Genomic DNA, 24,193 nt, shown 5'->3' with positions numbered 1-24,193 from the left:
TAGACATACCTGGTTACCTCTGGGGAGGGAAACTGATGGCTGGCGACTGACTTTTGACTCTACATGTTTTGGGTACGTTTGTATTTTGTCATGTGCATTTATTACTTATTGAAAAAAGACTTTAATAAAGCTAATGCCTGCTCATAATCCTCTGCCTTATCACCTCTGAATTTAATCTTACCTTCAGAAATACATCAAGACAAAGAAAAATTTTCCTCTACTTCCTGACAGTCTTATACACATCACATTAGAAAATACATCTGCAATTCTTTGAACCTGTTAATCACTTCTACTAGAATATAATTATATTCAGTTTTTATTTATATCAATCAGATGAAACGTGAGAACATTAAAGATCTGTGTACTCACCGAACCTTTTTCCCATTTTCAGTAATTTTTGTTACATTTAATAATCCATATTTCTCTTGACCCTATGATATGGAACAGAGGTATTACTGTTTACAGCTCATTCATACAGACAGTAAAGTCCAAATTCTTACATAGGACTGAATCAACACGATCTGGTACTCTAAATATTAGCTTAAAAGAAAAGATCAGTCTGTGTGTAATATGGTTAGCTCTAGACTACCTGAAGAATATAATTTCCTAATACTTCTGTAAAGTTTTTTTCAGTTATTTTTGTAATTAAACACTTGGTCTTCTCGAGTAATAGCAGCCATAAGGTAACATCAAATTAAATTTCCATATGAACGCTACAAGTCAGCACTGGAAAAATGATTTATGGCTTCCTGTTCAAAGCAAGTGATACGATGCTATAAACACCACAGAAAAGGAACTGTTTACTTTGCTGTCATTTTACAACAGTGCAGTCTGAAAATCATATAAGACACGGCCCTCCTTGGTCAGAATGTGAAAGTAAGCAGGCAGAACAAATGCAGCGACTGTATTTGATAAATTACTTAAAAGTAAGTGGCACTAGCATAGAACTGGCCTTAATGTGGCATAAAGAATTCAATATGTGCTTCATTAAACATATTATCAGATGGTAAATTGGGCTCTGGACAAACTAGATCTATTAGTCAGCTGATGTAAAAAACAGCGACACAGCTTTACCATCCAACCCTAGGAAGGCAAAAGTCACTGTGCTCAAGGCAAATGTTGTCTGAAAGCTCTTCCGGGTGGAACTGAAGAAGCACTTTCTCATCGCTCTAGCCTTCTAAAGTCAAATGAATTTAATCAAAATGAGCTGGTGCCGACAGCAATCATCCATTACTGAGCGCTGTGTGGAAACGACAAAGCGGTCAATTTTACTTCAATTAAAACACACACACACACAATACACACACATACAGGAAAAAATATTCTCAATTCAGAATTTATTTCTAACTATCTACCTCAGCTATTTTCTCAATGTACTTTAATTAGAAGAAAACATTCTTTCTTGTATGAGAGATAAGCACAGCATTATTTTCTCACTAATGTCTAAAAGATAATGTTTGAAAGTTTTGCCTGGTCTCATAACTCACATCTAAAGACAAAGCTGACAAACTATTATGTTATTCACTTTTGTTACACTGGGAACTTGGGAAATATCCATATTACGATAATTTTTTCACAAAGCACAGGTTGGATCTCCTTAGATATGCAAGTCTGATACATTTCATAAGAGCTCTCTGTCGCCTCTCAATAAAAACGTCCATTACACGGTGGTAAGTATGCACGGGATAAGTACGAACTTTCCCAATTTACCATCAGAAGCAGGGAGGGAAAGAACAACGTTCAGTGATCCGGGAACTAAGTACCATTGATCTGCGAGGACGGGCACCGGGGATGAGAGCCCAGGAGCTGGAAGGGCGCAGGTGGGAACGAGCCACTAAACAACATCGAAGAGGAAATATGCAGGGTGAAAAAAGCAGAGACAGGAAGGAAATGGCAGCCTCAAAACAGGAAGAAAAATGGAAGGGACAGCAGCAGTGAGAGACGGCCAAAGCCTAAGGGGGAAAGAGACACTCTGCATCAGGGATTCTTACCTGAGCCATGGATGGACCAACACTGCACAGAATCGTGCATGTACACGCATCATCCAAGGGAAAGGCCCAGAGCTCTCATGAAATCCTCACAGGGACCAAGACCCAAGCACCAATGTTCTAAGTAGTAAGCACTCTAACGTGAACAGAAAATAAGAACGAAATGTGCCGCGACCAAAATGCACCGATGCAATGACCATTACCCCGCGGCGTGAGAAGGGCTCTGAGGAGGGCGTACCTCACTCCACCTGAGCGCGGAGAAGGGAGGAAGAGAAGCTTCCCAGAGCCCCCGACCCAGCAGTGAGGAACAGGAGTCGGCCAGACAGAAACGCCAGACGGGTAAAGGCACGGGAGCTGGACGAGCACCCTCTCTACGGGGCTAAAGTCCCTGCAGCATACGGACCGCAGCGGCGCAGCGACTCGGAAGGCAGGACTGACGGGGACGGGACGGGAGGTAAGAGGCAAGATCGGGGAGACTCCCAAGCTTGCGCACCGGGTAGCTGGGGGCCCTCAGCAGCGACGACAATCTCTAGAGGAGCCGTCCCTGACCCCTCCAGTAGGAGCTCCTCCTCCCTCCAACGGCTGACAACGGCCCCCAGTTTGCTTCCTTCGTTGCACCTAATGCAAAGCACAATTCCATATTATTTACTCGCCACCTACTCTCAGGCTGTGCGTTGGGACCACATGTGCTGTGCTCGCCATGTAGGATGGCGCCCAGCACAGCGGCCGGGGCTCAACACGTTTGTTGAAATAATTAACCAACAAAGCAGCCGTGCTATCACACGACCAAGAAATGTAAGAGAAGGTCAGTGATGGAGAAAATAAAGCTTTAACTCTTCAACACTGAAGTTCTGAATTTGACATAAAAGCGACAAGCAGGCAGATACAGGTTTGGCTATACGGGTGTAGATTGCAGGGGGAAATTCAGGCAGATTATTATTTCATACTGTTTGGTGTACTTTTCTCTGCTTAGTATGATTCAAAGTCAACCAATGTTTGTGTGTAGCTTACTAAAATAACTTCATAAAAATGCCTTGTTAAGTCCTTTAAAAACTGCCCATACTCACACAGGAATATTTCTTAGTCTAAATATGTTGATACTCCAAAGGGAAACCTCATGCTGAAAATAAGCAGGAATGTTTTAATATGAGCTGGCAAAATGTGGTTAAATTTTAACCAAGAACACTGTAGTGAGACTGTCCTGTCCTAATCAAGGTTGAGAAAACCCTGAAGTGTCAGCCCTGTCGAGTGATCTGGGAAAACTACCTCAGGTTCGTCATCTCTTTGCAGGCTCCGGAATTTCTGACTGATTTTACACACTCACTTAGTAAGATAAGCATTTCCCAATTTTGGCTAATAATTATTATACATCAAAATCAATACCTCCCATTAAAATCTTTATCTTCACTTAATCATGTTATAATCATGTAATTAAAAGATTCTTTCTGTACAGAGTAAGTAACCTTGCCCTGTGATATAACGTTGAAAAAGAACCAGTGTGCTAAAACTTCCAGAGCAGGTGAATCCATACAGACCTTCAAACCAGAGGTTGCCATGGGGAGGCGAGAAGAGGTGGGGAAAGGAGCACTGGCTGCTTAGTGGTAGGGATCTCCCTCCGAGGTGATCAAAGTGTCCTGAAACTGGGCAGGAGTGACAGCTACACACGTTGCAAATACACTAAAGCCACTGAACTATATACTTTAAAATGGTGAATGGCTAATTTTATGTTATGTGAATTTCACCTCGATTTTAAAAAATTGTTTAAAGAACCAGTGTTATAAAACATTGTTTAAATCATGTTTCTGAAAAAGGCTTTAGAATAGTAATATTCAATGAAAAACAATTAGCCGATTTGTCCACTAAACCATTTTGGTAACGAACATGTTGAAATACCCTTTTCTCCATAGTGGGTAAAGCATTTTGATACCATAATTGGAAAGACAAGGTCAAAAGCTCAAGTTTCCAAATTATATACTTAAAATTGTATTCAGTATTCAGTAAATGAGAACTTTAAATGCATATCCTCATGGGCACATTAGGACAAATAGAGGTGAGGTTCTTAGATCAGCCTACAGAATCCTATTTAATCCATGTTGCAATCATATTTTAGAGAAATATCAATTTTAGAAAAATGTATACACTGCCTATTTCAAGAAAGGACTTGAAGTGACTATGAAAAATAACAATGCATTTGAAAACTGGAAATAAAACAAGAAAAAATGAACATGTTTAAAATTTATGTTAAGGGGTGAAATTTTAATCTGGTTTGATTAGAGGAGACTGAATGCAAACATCATTTGCTACACGAACAAAGCCTGTCAAACAAGACCGTGTATTCTATGCCTCTCCTCACGTGAAGTGTCCGGGAGAGGCGGATCTAGTGAGACAGAAAGCACATTCCTGGTTGCTTAGGGGTCGGTGGGGGGTGGAACAGCAACGCGCATGTCTTTTCGAAGTGACGAAGATGTTCTAAAACGACTGTCCTCACGGCTGCGCTTATCCGAACATACTAGAAACCACTGCACTGTACACTTTAAACGGGCGAGCACTGTAGTATGTTAGTCACATTTCAATACGGTTTTCATTTAAAAAAGTTTTAAAAAGAGAGATTCAAGCGGTCGATAGGCAGTCTGCAGAGATTTAAAGATGCCATCAGGTAACTAACATTGATTACGATGTCAGTTTCTTCTTCTTACCACTAAGGCTTTACACCAACCAGATTTTAACTCACAAAGAGCTAAAAAAAAATCTGCGTGTATTAACTGGGTAAGAGTGGGAAAGACAGGCAAGAGACTCCGTTCAAACAGGGCTAGTAGAGAAGCGGGGGCCGAGGCTGCAGGAGGAAAGAAGAGGCTCCAGGGGGCAGAAGCCTGGGGGCATCCGGGGGCTGTGGGGGGGGGGGGGCGGCACACTTCCAGGGCGACAGCGCAGCCTCAGCGGAATTAACACAGCTGTGCCTGTCTTCCGCCCGAAGGTAAATAAAGAACGGAACAGAACCCTGCTGAGGCAGTTCCCGCCATGGCCAGGAGAGGGGGCCCTGAGCCTGGGGCAGCCAGGTGGGGGGCAAACTCTTGAGAAAGGGGTAACTGTCGGGGAAATAATCTGCAATCCGTCCTTTTAACTCCCACGCGAACACTTATAAACTCTTGTTTCCAGGATTGCCGAGAAATTCCCTTTTACCAAAATGTAAATAATTTATAAAAGGTCTTCTCGGAAGTTACATATTGCCCATATTTAAAATAAGTTAAAAAGCGTTTCTGATTCTTTTCTAGATGGATGGATAGATTAAGAATACTGCAGTCACAGCACCTTACATTCATATAGGAAATCCTGACACAACCACTAAAATCATGTTCACTTTGATCTTTATTTAATGTTCATGCACCCAGGACTGTGTTAAATAATGCAGAAGGTTAGAAGTATTAGAAAGCAGCCCCCCCCTCCCTCTCTGAGTCCCTTCAGAGTTGAAACCCCTGGCAGAGAGCTGAGGGGCACACGAGGTAACTTTCACGCCATGAAAAAGCCACCAGTGACTTGGGAGCTCAGAGAAAAAGGAGAGATGCTGTTACGCTGAGGTCAGTGTGGGCAGGCCCTCAGGGGTCACCCCACTGGCCAGTACAAGCTTAACTGCAGGTGCAGAGAGGCTGAGGACCACGGTCGGCAATGTCAGCAGCACGGTGCACAACACGTGATAGGAACCGGAAGACCTGATTTGCTCGGGGGACGGAGAAAAGAGCCAGACAAGGAAAACAGCATCTGTGAAAAACCTGTGCCTCTAGAAAAGCAGAAGCATCCTAATAAACAAGAGTCTATTATAGTTTCCTAAAATTAAGGAAGTAACAATAAAAGTTTGTCTTCTGGAAAGCTTTAAGAGTTTCATTTCTTCATTTAGGCAAAACTCTACAGAACAGCTGCTCTATGGCACTGCGGTTACTCGGGCCCTGCTCTAAGGAGTCTTTTCCGTATCTAGTGGGGAAGACATTAACTGAGGCTTGGAAGTTCCTACAAGAAATAGGAAATGAGAAGAGTCACTCGATTTTATGGAATCAAATAACATATAATTAAATGTTATTAAGAGTATCACAAGGAAACCTGACCAAATCTAGAGGATCTGAAGAAGAATTCCAAGCCTGAACCAAGCTCTAAGGAATGACCAGAAGTTGACCAGGCAAAGACGTCGGCGGAGACGGGTTTCAGTGTGTGAAGGGCCTGGAGCTGAAGAACAGGCTCCTTTGCAGAGCGGAGAGCAGCGGGGCTGCAGGAGAACACGCCAGGGGAGGCAAGGAGGGGGGATGAGGGCCCGGGACAGGCGCAGTGTGGCAGACCTCGCCACCAAGTTGAGTCCTCCTTCTACAAGGAAAGGAGACCCCCTGTAGGGGGAGGGCAGGAGGAGCAAATCACAGGGAAGACTTGCGGGGGGGGGGGGGGGGAGCTGCAGACACAAGGTCAAGTAGAATTCCTCCAAAGTTACGACTAAAGACAAGGGCTTCCCTGGCGGCGCAGGGGACACGGGTTCGAGCCCTGGTCTGGGAGGATCCCACATGCAGCGGAGCAACTAAGCCTCTGCGCCACAACTACTGAGCCTGCGCTCTAGAGCCTGTGAGCCACAACTACTGAGCCCGCGAGCCACAACTACTGAAGCCTGGGCACCTGGAGCCCGTGCTCCGCAACAAGAGAAGCCACCGCAATGAGAAGCCCGCGCACCGCAACGAAGAGTAGCCCCCGCTCGCCGCAACTAGAGAAAGCCTGTGCGCAGCAGCAAAGACCCAGCACAGCCAAAAATAAATGAATGAATGAATAACTAAAGAGAAGTCACTGTATCGTCAATATTACCTGGCCTCGGCTGGGCAATGTATTTGACAGCTTAGCAGGGGAAAAAAGGCATCTAAGCTCGTTAAGAAGGAGGGAAATGATTCTTACCTTTGGACTGCTGGCCGGAGGAAGGAAGGGTAAAGTGCAATTTGACAGTATTCTCCAGGGATTTTTATATTTATGTTTAAAAGCCAAACATAAATTCACTGCTTCCAAATATGGTATACAAGTTGATCATGAAGATACCATATTTTGCATAAAAGGGGGAATTTCTAAATCAATGAAATCTGATAATTAATTTAAACCTATTATCTGATTATTTTTTGAAAGACCAATGAAATTTAATAGAAGCCCAAGAGATATTTTTAAACATTACACTTAGAGAAAATTAATTTACTGAAATTGATTGAAATAATTGGACTATATTATCTACATGCTGCTATCATACTAACTGTATCTTGGTTCTTTGGTGAAGAGGGAGAAGACTCATTTTCAGGATAGCAGGGTTTTGAGGCAGTTGGAGATTCCTACAAGAAATAAGTAATGAAAAATGTTACTCTATTTCATATAATTATATTTCTCCCTCTACTCACAGTGGGAAAGCTTAATAAGGGAGGCTAAGAAAAATTTTTTCCTAGTTATTTCCCTTCTATATTCAGCTATGAAACTAATATGGTACAGATGTGAAAACTACAGATATCATAAAGTTTATGAAATATGGCATATTTTATACCAATTACAGTAAATTTAAATACTGCATATGGAATTACTCAAAAGAAATGATGCATGTTGCCTTAAAATCATGATGTTGCATCAGCTTAAATTAACCATATTTAAAATAAGTAAAATCTGAACACTTACAGATAAAAATGTAACAGTCCCCATACTAACTTGCTCTTGGTATGAATCCTGGTAGGATTAGGCAAGGAATAGTCACAGGAACTACTTGGCAACTGCCAGAATGAGAACTTGTATTAAGAAATTAAATTAAATTGCTATTAATATTTAATGTAATTTATATCTAACTTTCCAATTATTAGAAATAAGCAAGACTATTTAAAATGCAAAGAAGAAACCTCAGATTTACAGATTAATAACTCACCAGGAAAAAAAAATTTTTTTAATGTCTAAGCCTACAAGAATATATAATAGGAGCAAACCAATAAAGTGCTCTTTTTTTTTTTTTTTTTTTTTTTTTTTTGCGGTACGCGGGCCTCTCACTGTTGTGGCCTCTCCCATTGCAGAGCACAGGCTCCGGACGCGCAGGCTCAGCGGCCATGGCTCACGGGCCCAGCCGCTCCGCGGCACGTGGGATCCCCCCGGACCGGGGCACAAACCCATGTCCTCTGCATCGGCAGGCGGACTCTCAACCACTGCACCACCAGGGAAGCCCAATAATGTGCATTTTTAAAGCAATTCTGCTTTGTCAATATTAAAACATGGTATGTGATTTCTACCTCAGATATTTGTAAAACTATTCATAGAGGATAAGACTGAAAAAACATTTTTTGGTACCAAGAGCCAAGCTCCATTTTTCTCTGTTCTCCTAGACATTTTGAATAATTTCAGGAAAAGAGAATTAGGAAAATCATATGCCAATGTCTATTATTATTATTCCTATAAAACCAAATAATTTACTTGGACATTCATCTTCACAACTGTATCATCTACTTTATTTATGAAACTGGATAACGTACTCTTGATGAGCCTGGGAATTTGTATGAAATCACAAAATACAAAAAACCATTAATCAAATCTATTCACTTAGAAAAAGTCTTCAGGTTTATATTCTGTACAATTCGTAAATACAGAAACCAGGTAGCGGTGAAACTGTACAGGGAAAATCCTTGAAGGTAACAACCTTAAAATCCACGACCTACACTATAAATGGAGAAAACATTAAAATCATTATCAAATATATCTTTATAAAAACTAATTACATTTAATGTCCAAATATCAGTTTAGCCTCATTTAAGTTTTTTCTAACAGCTTCAGATGTTTTACTTTTCAATTTCTTGACTTCTAAAAGTGTCTAATATTAAAACACTGAGAAAAAGAGGAAAGATTTGATGACCCATAAACTAGAAAATAAGTAATTGAATAAAATGAATGGTAATTACAACTTATTTTTCATGGCATTATCAGTCCTACAGAAATGAAAACCAAAGCAAGTGGAGTAATAATGTAAACACAACAATTATAATTATTATAAACAAACAATTTTACATTTATACATTTGTTTATATATACATATAAATGTATATGCATATATAAATACATCTTACTGTCTACAAGCAGCAGGTTTTAGTAAAAATCATACATAGGCAGAAACAAACAGATGTATCCATACACACACACACACACACAGACACACACACACACACACACCCCTAGCTCCACCAAGGTTGTCTGGCAACTGAGTTAGGACCCATATCATCATAACAACATTTGCTACACAGTATTAGGTTTCTTTGATTACCTTTCAAGTTATACGCATTTCACCCCTTATCATATATTAGTCAGCTAGCTTGTCCTGGTATAATCCCTCTTTTATAATCTCAAATCTTAAAAACGTGTATACTGTGTGATGATAAATAGAAGAGTTTACTTGGTGAAGTAGCTACCTATGACTCCATTTATAAAGGTGGGGGGAAGACATGCCTACCACAAATAAGCAGAGCTCTGGTCTCAAGAAAATCATGTTATCACACGCTGAAACAATTAGATGAAAAAGGATATAGAATAAGAACTTCATGCAGGTTATTCTAACAACAGACTGAAAATGAATCTCAAGAAAGATTAGAAGGGAATAACAAATTTTAAGTCTACATCACTAAAATAATCATCCTTTTTGTTCTAGTACGAAGAGGCAGTAGAGTTGGCTCGACAACTGCTTTTGCACTAGAGCTTTCATTACATACAGTAGGAGCTTTCTGTATACACTGAACTGTAATCTGGTTCTTGGAGTTAAATAAATTTTTCTATTAAAATCTCTAGGACTCTTACCTACACAGGTTAACCTCAATGCTAGTATATTGGGTTAGCCAAAAAGTTCGTTCAGGTTTTCCCACAAGCGCTTATGAAAAACCCAAATGATCTTTTCGGCCAACCCAATATTTTCAAGCATTCTTCAACAGACAGACTGCAAAATTTCATTCCTTTAATATGCCCCCTACATTCAACCACATAACATCCTCACAAATAGAAATCAGAAGTACTTGTCTGACTGACTGATTGAGATAATTTAGAAAGGAATTCAGGACTGAAAGTATACACACACAGAGACATGTGCCTCAGGGGAGTTCATCCTGTTTTCACTAACTGCCTAAAAATGCAGGAAACCTATTAATTATGTCAAAGGAGCAGCCTGGTGGTAAAACAACAGAGAGGCCCCAGCGACAAATATTTTAGCTTTAGGGTGTTGCAACCACCCTCAGGTTTTAACATTAGTGTGTCTGCTGTGCCACAAATTCGTACTAATTTCCGATTCCATCCCCAAAATGAAGCCACAATGTAAAGATGTAACTCACAAGGAAATTCAAAACTCCATGGCTTTTCCGATCTCACGTTTGCACCAAAGCGCATTCCCTATTTGAAACAGAGGACATGACTTCTCAGAAGCGCTTGTGCAAAGAGCACCTAGGGAAACAGGAGGAGCGGGGCTCCAATCTGCCCTGGGATGGGAAAGTTAGTTAAGCGTCTCACTACCGTTAAACCTGCTAGAGATTGCAGACAAATAATAACGGATGTGTGACTTTAAAAAGAGATTATGAAAAAACACCTGTCACCTACTGGAGGCCCAAGTGTATCATGAAACACATCGTTATGCTACATGTACGTCAGTCCATGGTGCAAAAATCAAAAAACTTCAAAACCAAACCCCACTCGGGGACAAACTGACATGACATACAATAAAAAAGTCATCACCAAGGTATGGGATTCAGCCGAGGAGAAAATACAGAATAAAGAACTTGGCAGAGTTTGCAGCAGATTTTCTCAGAAGGTCCTACCTTGTCATTGGTGTCCAGCACAATGGTGCTATGTCTCCACTTTGTTAACACTATTGGTTCTTGCAGCCGCCTGTCCAGACTCCTACTTTTAATAATTTCTCTTTGCTGCTGAGATGAGGCATTATACTAAAGAAAACAAATTATACCTCATAAGTAATAGAAACAAAAGTGGAATCTAAACATGCTGGCTCCAAGTGACACATGGTGTTAGGCAAATTCACCACGTGACACTAACCTGAGTTTTCTCATCTTTGACCAGCACTGTGACACAATCAAGAAGATCACAGACTTGGGTACTGGAGAGACCAAGTTAATGTTATCTTTGGCAAAACACTTAATCTCCACAAGGCTAAGTTTCATCAACTATAAAACAGATATAATGAAAACAGAGTTCTAAGGGTTAAACAGTATAAAAAGTGCCAGATGTAGCCCTGATAGGTTCTCAATAAATATTAGTAGTTATAATTTATAAAATGAGGTCATTGGACAAATTAATTTTTTAAGGTTCCTTCTACTTCAAAAATCCACATGAATTCAATTTGTGGTTTAGGTTTTTTTAATGACGCTTTCATATACAACAGTATTCTCACATTTAAAGTTTTTGTTTTTACTTTTACTTTCCATATATAGGCCAAACACACTATTATTTGTTCCTCTGAAGTGGTAAAACATAACCAAGTCAAAAGGTAGAGATGGCACTAGTTCCAAACGCCAATCCTGAACATATCAGTTGTGTAACAAAGGATACGTAATAACTACCAGCTGAAAATGAAATATAAAATTAAGAACAGATTATCAACAAGGTATTAGGTCTTGTGAGTGTCTGAAATGTCAAGTAGACCACCAGGCATAAACATTTGAGAAATGTAAGGGTTAAGAGTTATGCTGTTTTATATAGGCAGTTTTAATAAATTATAAATTAAAAATTATAATAAAATGACAAAAGAAAATTCATCTACTTTTTAAGGGATACATCCTTCTCCCGAAACCAAAGGATACCTAATATCTACTTCTCTAAAAAGCCCAGTAAATCTTAAATTTTAATGACTCGTAATTTCAGTGAAATTATGTTTTATTATACGTTATACTACTAAATCTCAGTAATGTATTATTATTTATATTGTTTTTAATATTTAAAAACCTTCCAACATCTTTCTCCATAATACATTGTTTCTTCACTTTCCAAAATGAGTCCAGACAAGTCCCCCAAACTGTTTCCAAAGCTGTTACTTCGTTTTTTACATTAAAAATTTGCCAAAGCCAGGCAATCACATACGGGTATATGTTTTTCATTCACTGCTGCTTAACAAACTGCCATCTTAAAATCTGTCACAAAAGTTAACAAAGGGATCATTTCTAGAAAGAACAAAGATGAAGCTTAAAGGCTTCCCCCCAAAAAATTCTGCGCCGTAAATCGCTAAGTGAAAAGAGACCAAGTTATTAAGCAGAGCTCCTTCCAGACAATCATCATTAGCAATAATTAAAATGTGTAGTTGCATGTAAGCTTGTGTATGAACTTTAATGGATACCTACCCTAGCTGTTGAGCTTTATAACTACAGTTGTTTAGAAATCCTTTCCAAGGGGCAAGAAAAATAATGTAAAATTAAACTGGGTAATATTCACAATTTAAAAGGTGCTGGTAATTTTATTAGGCAACAGTATGTTCATAAAAGCAAATAAAGCAACACACATAAAATGTCATATAAAATCTAGTGTAGACAGCAGACAAAAATAAAGTGTCACATAATCAGAGAAAAGAAAAACAAGATGACACCACAGCTAAAATACACACACACACACGTCTAGTTAAACAAGATGGCTAAAACAACATTTTAGAAATCTTTTTAGACACCTTTTCTCTTGTAAGAATTTTAATTTATGTGAATTATTTCAAACATACAAAAGAACAGCGACTATAATAAAAACCCACCACAAGCTTCAGCACATCTAACATAAAACAGGTACCTTTTTTTTTTTAATTTTTTAAACATCTTTATTGGAGCATAACTGTTTTACAATAGTGTGTTAGTTTTTCCTTTACAACAAAGTGAATCAGTTATACATATGTCCCCATATCTCCTCCCTCTTGCGTATCCCTCCCACCCTCCCTATCCCACCCCTCTAGGTGGTCACAAAGCACAGAGCTGATCTCCCTGTGCTATGCGGCAGCTTCCCACTAGCTATCTAATTTACATTTGGTAGTGTATATATGTCCCTGCCACTGTCTCACTTCGTCCCAGCTTACCCTTCCCCCTCCCCATATCCTCAAGTCCATGCTCTAGTAAGTCTGTGTTTTATTCCCGTCCTACCACTAATCTCTTCATGACATTTTTTTTTTCCTTAGAGTCCATATATATGTGTTAGCATACGGTATTTGTTTTTCTCCTTCTGACTTACTTCACTCTGTATGACAGACTCCAGGTCCATCCACCTCATTACAAATAACTCAGTTTCATTTCTTTTTATGGCTGAGTAATATTCCATTGTATATATGTGCCACATCTTCTTTATCCATTCATCTGTTGATGGACACTTAGGTTGCTTCCATGTCCTGGCTAATGTAAATAGAGCTGCAATGAACATTTTGGTACATGACTCTTTTTGAATTATGGTTTTCTCAGGGTATATGCCCAGTAGTGGGATTGCTGGGTCGTATGGTAGTTCTATTTGTAGTTTTTTAAGGAACCTCCATACTGTTCTCCACAGTGGCTGTATCAATTTACATTCCCACCAGCAGTGCAAGAGGGTTCCCTTTTCTCCACACCCTCTCCAGCATTTATTGTTTCTAGAGTTTTTGATGATGGCCAATCACCAATGAGATGATATCTCATTGTAGTTTTGATTTGCATTTCTCTAATGGTTAATGAGGTTGAGCATCCTTTCATGTGTTTGTTGGCAATCTGTATGTCTTCTTTGGAGAAATGTCTACTTAGTTCTTCTGCCCATTTTTACCTTTTTTTTTTTAAAGAAAAAAAATATTAGAGTCCTCTGAAGACATCTTCCAGATTCCACTCCTCTCCCTCCCTCCCCGACAGTACCATATAGTTCAGTGCTCACCACTCTCACGCACTTTACACTTTAGCACATATGTATGTACCTATAAATACATAGTACCTGTAAGCTTTTAGATTTTATATAAGTGGAATCATATCACATGCATCAATCTTTGACTTGCTTTTTCACTCAATATGTTTTAATTAAAACAAAAAACCAAAAAAAACTGCGTCCATATTGGTGAGTATGCAGCTCTAACTCATCTGTGTTTCACTTCTATGTAACACCACATTATATGCAGATACCACGATCTAACCATTCTGTTATAAATGGACATGTCCAAGGTGGTGGTACTAATTACACTTCTACCAGCAGAACATAATTCTTTGGACTGCCCTACCTGGTACTGTTGAACTTTTATATGCATTTGTGTATATAAAATAAATGTATGTACATGTGCACAAATTTTTAAAATTCTTTTAGAAGAGTGAAATGTTATCTTTTTTTCATTCTCTGATTACTTATAAATTTGAACATCTTTTCATATACTTATTTCATGAATCTCCTCTTCTCTGTATTGCTTAGTCATATATCTTGCCTATTTTTGACTCGGTTCTCTCTCTCACTGGTGTGTACAGAAAGAACCAGGAGGCTCTTTATATATTTAGGCTTCTAAGGCTTCGTAAGCTATGTGAGTTGAATGTAGCTTTTCCGAGTCTGAAGCTCATCTCTTGCCTTTTGTGTATGGTATCTTTTGTATCAAAAGGTGTTCTGTTGAATTTTATGTAGCTATATCTGTCCATCTTCCCCTTCATAATTTTTCCTTATACAGTCTTGTTTAAGAAATCCTTCCCATTCTGAAGTCAAAGATATTCTTTGACATTATCATTCTTTAGCCATTAAAGTTTTGCTTATTACGTTGACAACTGTCATCTACCTGGAATTAATTACTAGGTGTGAAGTCAAGATCTATGTTTATTTCTTCATGTGAATAACCAATAATCTTCCCAACATTTATTGCACAACCCATGTTTTATCTGTTTATTTGTGATGCCACACCTGAGATTCCTATTCTGTTCTGCTGGTCTATTTCTCTACACATGTGCCTACAACTTAATCACTACAGCAGGAACCCCATCCCTGCCCCCAGATTCTCCCTACTCAGGAACATTTTGGTTCTTCATAGACCATTGTTTGCAAATAAAATTTAGCATCAGTTCAAGGAAAAAAAAAAAAAGAAGGTAGAGACAGTGACAGGAAATGGAAATACAGTGAATTTACAGATCAATGGGGACATTTATAAAATTAAGTGTCCCAACCCAAGGTCATAATGGTGTATTGCACCATTTCAGGTCAACTTTTACGTCCCTCAATTCTGCTCTGAAATTTTCTTCATTAAGACCTTACAAACCTTCTACAGGCGTATTCTTAGTTACGACTCTTCTTAGTGTTGCTGCTGCTTCTAATGTAAAAAAGATCTTTATTCCTATCACATTTTCAAATTGACTTTTTATTAGAGACATGGGTAGTTTTTAGGTTGATTTTAATATCGTCACTCTTCAGTTTGCCGAATCTCCTGATTTTCTAATAATCTAAAGAACAACTGAATCTTTCAACTCATTTTTTTTTCTTATTTTATTGTTGAATAGAAACACTGATGGGAAAGTTATAGTCTAGGTCCTAACTCTACTGGCAAAGCTTCTGTAATCGTACCATGAAGTATGAGATTTACTGTTGATTATATGATAAATAACCTTTAGCATGATGTAATATATCATTACATGTGAAGTGATCTTTTTGTAGAAACAGATAGTTAGGTCATGGTTTTTTGTCATTTCTGAGAATCTTTTAACAGCTGTGTTTAAACCATTTACACTTAATGTAATTATTTACACGTTAGGATTTAAGTCTATTTTATTTGTTTTCTGTTCTGTTTATCATTCTTATTTCTCCTTTCCTGCCTTCCTGTGGACTACCCTGAGGAGTTTTTACTATTATAGTTTAACTTACCTATGGTTTATTGAGTCTATCTCTTGTTGCAGTGTTTTAGTGCTTGCTCTAGGGATTACAATGTACATACTTAATTTCTTACAGTCTACCAATATCAGCATTTTACTATTTCAAGTGAAATGTGGAAACCTTACCAAAAATTACATCACACTACTCTCCCCTCTTTATGATAGAGTTGTTTTAAATATCATCTCTGCCTACAATGAGTACTTCTTCAGAAATGTTGTAATTTTTGTTTCAAAGGTCAAACATATTTTTAAAACTCAGGACAAAACTCTCCTCAGATATTCACCCTTCCCATTGTACTTTCTTCATTCTTAAATGTTCCAAGTTATCTTCATTTATCATTTCTCTTCTGTTTTAAGGACTTCCTATAGCAATTCTTTGAGAACAAGACTGCTAGTAATATATCTCTTAGTTTACTTTCATCTGAAAATGTCTTCTTTTCACCTTCATTCCTGAAGGATATTTTTGCTAGATGTACAAATACGGGTTGATGGGGTTTTCTTTCAGCATTTGTAAAATGTTACACCACTTCCTTCTGGCTTCATGGTTTCCGATAAGACATCCACTGCCATTCAAATCATTATTACCCTACAGGTACTGTGTTGTTTCACTGAGCTGCTTTCAAGATTTTTTTTTTTTTGGAGGAGGAAAAAGGGAAGTCTTTAATTTTCAGAAATTTGATTACAATGCATCTGGATGTGGATTTCTTTGAGTTAATCCTATTTAGTGTTTATTCAGCTTCTTGAATTTGTGGATTTGTCTTTTGCCACAGTTGGGTGTTTTCAAACATTGTTTCTGCATATATTTTTCAGCCTCACACTCTTTCTCCACTTCTTCTGGAATTCTGATGAAATGAATGTTAGAGCTTCTGTGTTTTCCCACAGATCTCTGAGGCTCTGTTCATTTTCTTAAAATGTATTTACTCCTTCTGGGTCCAGGAGGCTAGCCTGCTGCATTCCTCTCATGGCAGTGGCAGAAGCAGAAGAGCAAGCCCTGGCGCACAAGCCCATTTCAATACCATGTTTGTGACACATTTGCTCATGTCCCACCAGTGGAAGCAAGTCACATGACTAGACTGGATTCAGTCATGATGGTAACAGCAGGACAATACGCCCCATCCACAGCGGGAGGCCACTACAAAGGTACACAGCAGACAGCAATGATACAGGAGTGGGCAAGGAATGGGTCCAATGCTGCAATCTGACACCACAGGTAATCTGGTTGTCTACCCTTCGATGGCTTTGAAGATTGTCTCCTCTACTGAACTTCCATAGATCCAGTAAAATCTGTCAACACATGTATTTATTTTTCTCTCTTCTGGTCTGTACTGAGGGCATATTTTCCAGTTAAAAATGCATGCCTTCCTTTAGTTTTAGAAAATTCCCAGAAATTATATTTTCCAATACTATTTCTCTACCATTTCCTCCATTTTCTTCTTCTAGAATTCCTGATATATGAATATAGGAAACTTCCCACCCATCTTCCATTTCTCCTAACTATGCTTTAATATTCGTTACCTTCCTGTCCCTCTGTCTATAGTTTACACTATCCACTGCACTTTATATTTCAATGATATTTTTTTCTATATCCTTGTATATTTATACTAATAATATTTTTCTTTAAACTGACTTACTCCAGGACAAAGAAAACTAAAGTCTATCTGGTAATTGACACTATAAATATGTCTGCTACTTACACTTGTCTTCTAAAACATTAAAATAATGTACCAATTAAAATTTAAATGTTTGCTCAGATTTCACTTAAAATTATCTGAATACTAGTAGTGATAAGTATATGACCACTATGAAACCTACTGCTTTAGATAAACTCAGCCCTGGTGCACTTATCTAAAGAGAGAGAGCCAGTGAGACCCCAGATCTCATTGCTACAAGCAGCTAACGACTGACTCAATTACAACACACATCTACATACAAGAATAAACTTGAATACTGAGTTGCTTTTCTTTCTTTAAAAAAATAAATATAAGACCAATTTCACATAGAAAACGCAATATATTCAAGGGAACTACTGATATTATTGGCACTGAATGGGACACTGTATCCAGGAACAATGAAAAACTGATTTCAGGTTAAACCAAAAGAATTTTTAAATAGGGATTATCAGTGTTATATAGCTATAAGATAACGCACATCTTAGAAAAATTTAGCCAAAGGATTCTCGATGAATTCTGAAAAAACTAGTCTTGCTTCTTTTTAGAAGTTGAATAAAAATTTAAAAGTGAATCTGCTGTAACCTTTTCAGATATTATTTTATCTACTATTACTAAACAGAAATCCAGTGTTAATGGTGTTAATGTTTATTACCTTTGGCAACTCCCACTCTGACCGAGATCCATCTGCACTGTAGTAATACTGTCTGCCTTGATCGTCAACATGCTTGAGCCACTATAAAGACAAAACAGGTGTTATATTGTAAATGTACATAAAATTGAGTTTAAGCGTATAGAGCCAGAGATATTAGATGACATTCTTATGAATTTTATTCTACTTGCTCAAGACCATTGCAAAAGAAATATAAGAAACGTATACTAAAAGACTTGCATTTTAAGTTTGGTAAAAATAAGTAAACTAGGGACTTCCCTGGTGGTGCAGTGGTTAGGAGTCCACCTGCCAATGCAGGGTACATGGGTTCAAGCCCTGGTCCAGGAAGATCCCACATGCTGTGGAGCAACTAAGCCTGCACACCACAACTTACTGAGTCTGCGCTCTAGAGCCCACGTGCCACAACTACTGAGCCCATGTGTCACAACTACTGAAGCCCGCACGCCTAGAGCCCGGGCTCTGCAACAAAAGAAACTGCAATGAGAAGCCTGCGCACCGCAACACAGAGTAGTCTCCGCTCACCACAACTAGAGAAAGCCCACGTGCAGCAACGAAGACCCAATGTAGCCAAAAATAACTAATTAATTTTTTTAAAAAAAAGCATATCTCCATTTATTCCCAAGGGTCTTATTCTTTAAACTAGCCCAACAACCCATTACCTTCTCTGATGATAAACATATAAAATTTCAACATGCATTCTCAAACTAGTTAATTAATCATAAAATACTAGATTCATGGTTTTTGTTTTATGTAACTTGGTATAAAAGAAAAAGGAATGTAGGAAGTGAGGTGGTATGTCATAACAGCATGTTGAGAAAACTATTCCCAAAAAACTATTCCCCAAGAAAAACACAAAGAAGTATGTTTACTGAAGAAGTGTAAGCAGACTGACACTCAACGGGTCTACTCTTCAAAGGGTCTGTCTTAAACAGGTTGACACCACAAACATTACTGTAACTGGAAGCAGTTTAAAACCATGAATAAGTACTTACACTGAGTTTTCATATTGTCAGTTGACATGATTACGGAATGATAAGAAAATATTTTCATGAGTTTTAAAAATACTACTAAAGCTTCAGTACGCAATGATTTTATGAGAGGAATCTGCCAAGAAAACTAGATGAGAGAAAAAGAAAGTACCTTTTCATTAGTACAGTCACTGGTATACAAGGTATGCCCTCGTTCATCCAACTCTTCTGACCAACCCCTTGGAGGAGAACCACACTGACTATCTGACTGTCTGTAACAAATGCTGTGGTAGTTTTCTTCTGATGAAAGAAGCTATAAATAGTCAGAAACATAAGGATTTTTCTTCTTTGAACATATACATATATATATATATATATGCAGCAGTTGGAAATCTAAGCAATTGACTTTATTTGGCTATACATACTAATATATCTTGAATATATTTAAATATTTAGTTTTCAAGACAAATTGTTTAGTCTTTTTAATGGTACACTGTAAGTGGTAAGGTGAAATTAGTAAGTTATTTTATCGCATTAATGCAAGCCTAGAAAAATTTACTATAATGAAATTGAGAACAATGTTTTCAGACTGAGAGATAAAATGCTACCTTCTATTTAATGCTGCTTTTGAACGGAAATCAGGTTAAGAAATGACAGGGGTGCGTGTGTGTGTGTACACACATATCTATGCGTAAGCAAAGCAGGAGGTGAGGGCACGTCATTAGACTGAGATTCTTGAAACTTCTCACCTATTTATTGCAAGTTCCTAGCCAAATGCCCCACAAAAAGTGCTCAATATATCTTGAACTATTTTTTTAAAGCGTGTGGGATGGAGATTGGGGGAGAAAAGACACTAGCTTTGTAACACTATATTTTATGTTCTAATTTATTGTCAAGTTTTCCTAACTCACTCAACCAAATGCTTCTTAAAACTATTCAAAACTACACTTTGAAAGAAGAAAAAATAATATTGAGAAAATACAAACACAATACAGAAAGATTAAGAAATTCAGTATGTGATATTTACTAGGCTAAATCTAATGTGCAAATGACCCTTCCAGGGTCACGTTCAGGTAAAATATCTTCTACAATTAAATCTACTCAGTCAGACTGGATTTTCTACCATAATTTGGTCTGAAACACTAAGATGTGTAGATTCTCAATGCTGTAGAAGTAACATACGTAAACATCCTAATGTTAGTAATATGTTCACAAATACTGACAGACAACTTAACAGAAGCCTTGCGTAGAGTGAGCTATATATGTTTTGTAACAGTAATGTTTTTTAAAAAATGAAAAACCTAACTCAAAAATCAGGATTTATATTAATTTAATTGAGACCGCTTAAAATGTAAGCTCATATAGGAGAGGTACAATAAAATCTTTTAGAAACAGAATAAAAGAAGGCAATCTGTACAGGAAAATATTATTCAACCATCAAAAAAAAAAAGAAGGAGGGCTTCCCTGGTGGTGCAGTGGTTAAGAATTCGCCTGCCAATGCTGGGGACACGGATTCGATCCCTGGTTCGGGAAGATCCCACATGCCACGGAACAACTGAGCCCGTGCGCCACAACTACTGGGCCTGCGCTCCAGAGCCCGCGAGCCATGACTACTGAAGGCCGTGTGCCTAGAGCCTGTGCTCCGCAACAAGAAAAGCCACCACAATGAGAAGCCCACACACCACAAAGAAGAGCAGCCCCTGCTCTCCACAACTAGAGAAAGCCCGCGTGCGGCAACGAAGACCCAACGTAGCCAAATAAATAAATAAAATTTATTTTTAAAAAAGAAGAAGAAGAATCCAGAAAGGTAAGTAGAATAAAAAGGCAGCTTTCTCCTTGAAGACATTTGCCAAATCCTGAACTAGAACATAGTTTTCAAGGCCATGCAGAAGTGCTGGGGAACAGGACTTGGAACAACCTAAGGCAGTGAGTCCCACAAGAAAGAAAGGGGACCCCAAAGAATTATGCCTGCAGTTTATGCGGTGAACCAGAAACAAATCTTGGCCCTTTATTCCATGCTAGGAAGATCACAGGACTAAACAGGGGAAACTGGGGGAGAACGCAACAAGCCACTCTTTATGCAATCCAAAATTACTACTACCTAGGTGGGCTGTGAAAACGCAAACTGAAAATTTAGTTTCAAATGTTCACAGCATACTAGTTTCCCCAGGCACCTGACAGAAACAAAAGCAAATCCTCTCTGAAGGAACAAATTTTCAACCCTAGCATTAAACTTGCTATATATGAATTTCCAACAACTATAGTCTCACATTAAAATACACACACATCATGACCCGGTCCAGGAAGATCCCACATGCCACGGAGCGGCTGGGCCCGTGAGCCATGGCCGCTGAGCCTGCGCGTCCGGAGCCTGTGCTCCGCAACGGGAGCGGCCACAACGGTGAGAGGCCCGCATACCGCAAAAAACCCCACAAAATAACAAATAAAAAAACCACACACACACCTGATATAAAACAAACACCATGAGTGAGAGTCAGCAGAAAAACAGCATATTCAGACTCTTAAAGACTATATACTGAAATTATCAAAAATAAAGTAGAAAATAAGACTTAAGAAAGATATGACAAATAAATGCAATATATGATCCTTCACTGGATCCTTCACTGCAGGAAAAAACTATATGAGTTGACAAGTGAGAAACACAAACATTACCTTTGTATTAAATAATATACCGATATTAAATTTCTTGGGTGTGATAATGTATTTTTCACACACACACACAGATTTTGCTGGAAAAAGTCCTTATACTTAGAGAATAAAATATTATATTGTCTGATCCAAATGATTCAGGAAAAAAAATTACTGCAGAGTTAGAAGGGTAAAAGGAGGGAGAAAGTAATAAGGCAAACGTGGTAAAGTATTAACAACTTGTAAATCCAGATGAAGGGTACCTGGCAGCTCACTATACTATTCTTTCTACTTTTTTTGTATGTTTCAAACTTCTCAAAGTAATTAAGATGGAGAAGCTCACCAATTTAAAATAACACATTTTTTAAATTCAAGGGTTGGTTTAATATCAAACAAACATACCTGATGAAGAGAAAAACAGCAAACAGGAGCTTGACTTGGAAATGACCGGGAACAAGCAGAGAGAGACACAGCAATAAAATGTTAAAGTATAAGGGAAATCAAGAGACATGATAAACGGCGTAAGCAGATCAATCGTTCATCTAATCAAAGTCCCAAAACAACAGGAAAGAGAAAATGGGACAGGAGCTGTATAAAGACAATGCCTAAAAGTTCTTCCAGAACTAATCAAAGATGGAACGCCTCAAATTAGGGATTCCCAACAAAACCCCGGAAAGAAATAAAAAAGATAACTTCACCTAGTCACATCACAGTGAAAGTACAGACACGAGATCCTCAAAGCCACCGCAAGAAGAGACCTACAAGTTGACTCTTCCACATCAACAACAGAAGCCAGAAACCATGAGAATAAAGTCTTCAACGAACAAGGGGGGGGAAAAAAGCAATCAGCTTAGAACTGTGCACCAGGTAAAGATATTCTTCAAAAATAAGGATGAAAAATAAATTTCCAGGCAAATGAAAACTAAGATTCTATCACTAACAGAGGCTCACTAAGGAAATTTCAAAGTAGGTACTTAAGACAGTATAAAGTTTTCCAAGATAATCTAATTTGCCTAAGAAATGTGAAAAAAGAAAGTGGTACATATGAGGATAAATTTTATTTTATTTATTTTTATTTTTATTTTTTTTGTGGTACGCGGGCCTCTCACTGTTGTGGCCTCTCCCGTTGCGGAGCACAGGGTCCGGACGCGCAGGCTCAGCGGCCACGGCTCACGGGCCCAGCCGCTCCGCGGCACATGGGATCCTCCCGGACCGGAGCACGAACCCGTGTCCCCCGCATCGGCAGGCAGATAAATTTTAAGAATCACCATGTAGGGCTTCCCTGGTGGCGCAGTGGTTGGGAGTCCGCCTGCCGATGCAGGGGACGCGGGTTCGTGCCCCAGTGCTATGCAACGGGAGAGGCCACAACAGTGAATGGCCCGCGTACCGCAAAAAAAAAAAAAAAAAAAAAAAAAAAAAAAAAAAAAAAGTCACCATGTAGAACAAGTAGTAAGGGAGCTAAAAAATAGAAATAAAATAAAGAACAATAGCACCACTGCACGTATAGTTCTTGTATGGTTTCAAGAAGCAAGAAGATGCTGATTAACCGCAGACTTTGATAAATACGCCAGTTACAACTTCTAAGGCGGCATTTCTCATCAGCAGCACCGTGGACAGTTAGGGCCAGATTGTTCCTCGCGGTGGGAGCTGTCTTGTGAATCACAGGACGCTCAACAGCTTCTCTGGCCTCTACCCACGAGGAGCCAGTAGCCCTCGCTGAGTTGTGACAACCCCAAATATCCCCAGACATGCCTAGGTCCCCCCGGAGACAACACTGGCCCACGTGAGAACCGCTGTTCTAGGGCAACCACCGAAATAAGCAGCTTCTGAGTTAGGGTGAGCGGGCGAGCACCTGCTCCCTCTTAAAGCCTACTAAAATACAAGTACCGAAAGAAGCCTAAAAGACCCAAACCGTCAAGAACAGGGAGGACACAAGGAGACACAACAGCCACAAAACTCTGGAGGCTGACGGGCAGATGAGCAAACACCTAAATTATCCGCAAAAAAAGCAGAATCTAAACTGGTGGTGGGGATGGGTGGCGGGAGGGAAGATGAAATCCAACAGGTCTGCAGAGCAAGATCTTCAAATGGCCCAGGAACTGACAGTATTAGGTACTCCCGGAACCGAGGGCACTGAGCTGAGGGCTGAAATCGCCGGACTCCCCTTCCTCACGCCTGGCCACTAGGTGTGCACCCCTCCCTCGCTCCAGCCCAAGCGTAGGGTTTTACTCCCTCGGAGGAGGGATTCGGAGTTGGAAGACAAGAGGCACGACTGGGACGCGGGCACCAAACAGAAAGAGGGGAGACGAAGGAACTACGTGCAAACTCAACGCCGGGGGCCAAGACCCAGGCGGCCCTTACTGCCCAGGCGTTAAGACTTCTGCAGAGACAGGTCAACCTTAAAGGGAGGACC

At 39.1% G+C, this 24,193-nt stretch overlaps 1 protein-coding gene across 19 annotated transcripts in view; it reads right to left on the bottom strand.

Moving 5' to 3' along the window:
- ARHGAP12 (Rho GTPase activating protein 12) overlaps positions 1–24,193 on the bottom strand; it is a 119,824-nt gene that overhangs the window by 23,352 nt on the left and 72,279 nt on the right. For 7 of the 19 annotated variants that reach the window (XM_067030523.1, XM_067030529.1, XM_067030520.1 and 4 more), the window contains 4 exons: positions 18,146–18,226; positions 10,811–10,936; positions 7,253–7,327; positions 370–431 (listed from right to left, as the gene is read on the bottom strand). In XM_067030523.1, coding sequence (XP_066886624.1) covers positions 370–431; positions 7,253–7,327; positions 10,811–10,936; positions 18,146–18,226 — 344 coding nt within the window. Of the gene's footprint in view, positions 1–369; positions 432–7,252; positions 7,328–10,810; positions 10,937–18,145; positions 18,227–19,303; positions 19,445–24,193 lie in introns of all 19 variants that reach the window. The other 12 variants (XM_067030513.1, XM_067030514.1, XM_067030515.1 and 9 more) reach the window with 5 other exon arrangements.

The sequence above is a fragment of the Kogia breviceps genome, chromosome 3, assembly GCF_026419965.1.
Source record: "Kogia breviceps isolate mKogBre1 chromosome 3, mKogBre1 haplotype 1, whole genome shotgun sequence".
Classification (NCBI taxonomy): Eukaryota; Metazoa; Chordata; class Mammalia; order Artiodactyla; family Physeteridae; genus Kogia; species Kogia breviceps.
This window is presented reverse-complemented; position numbering and strand designations above follow the sequence as displayed.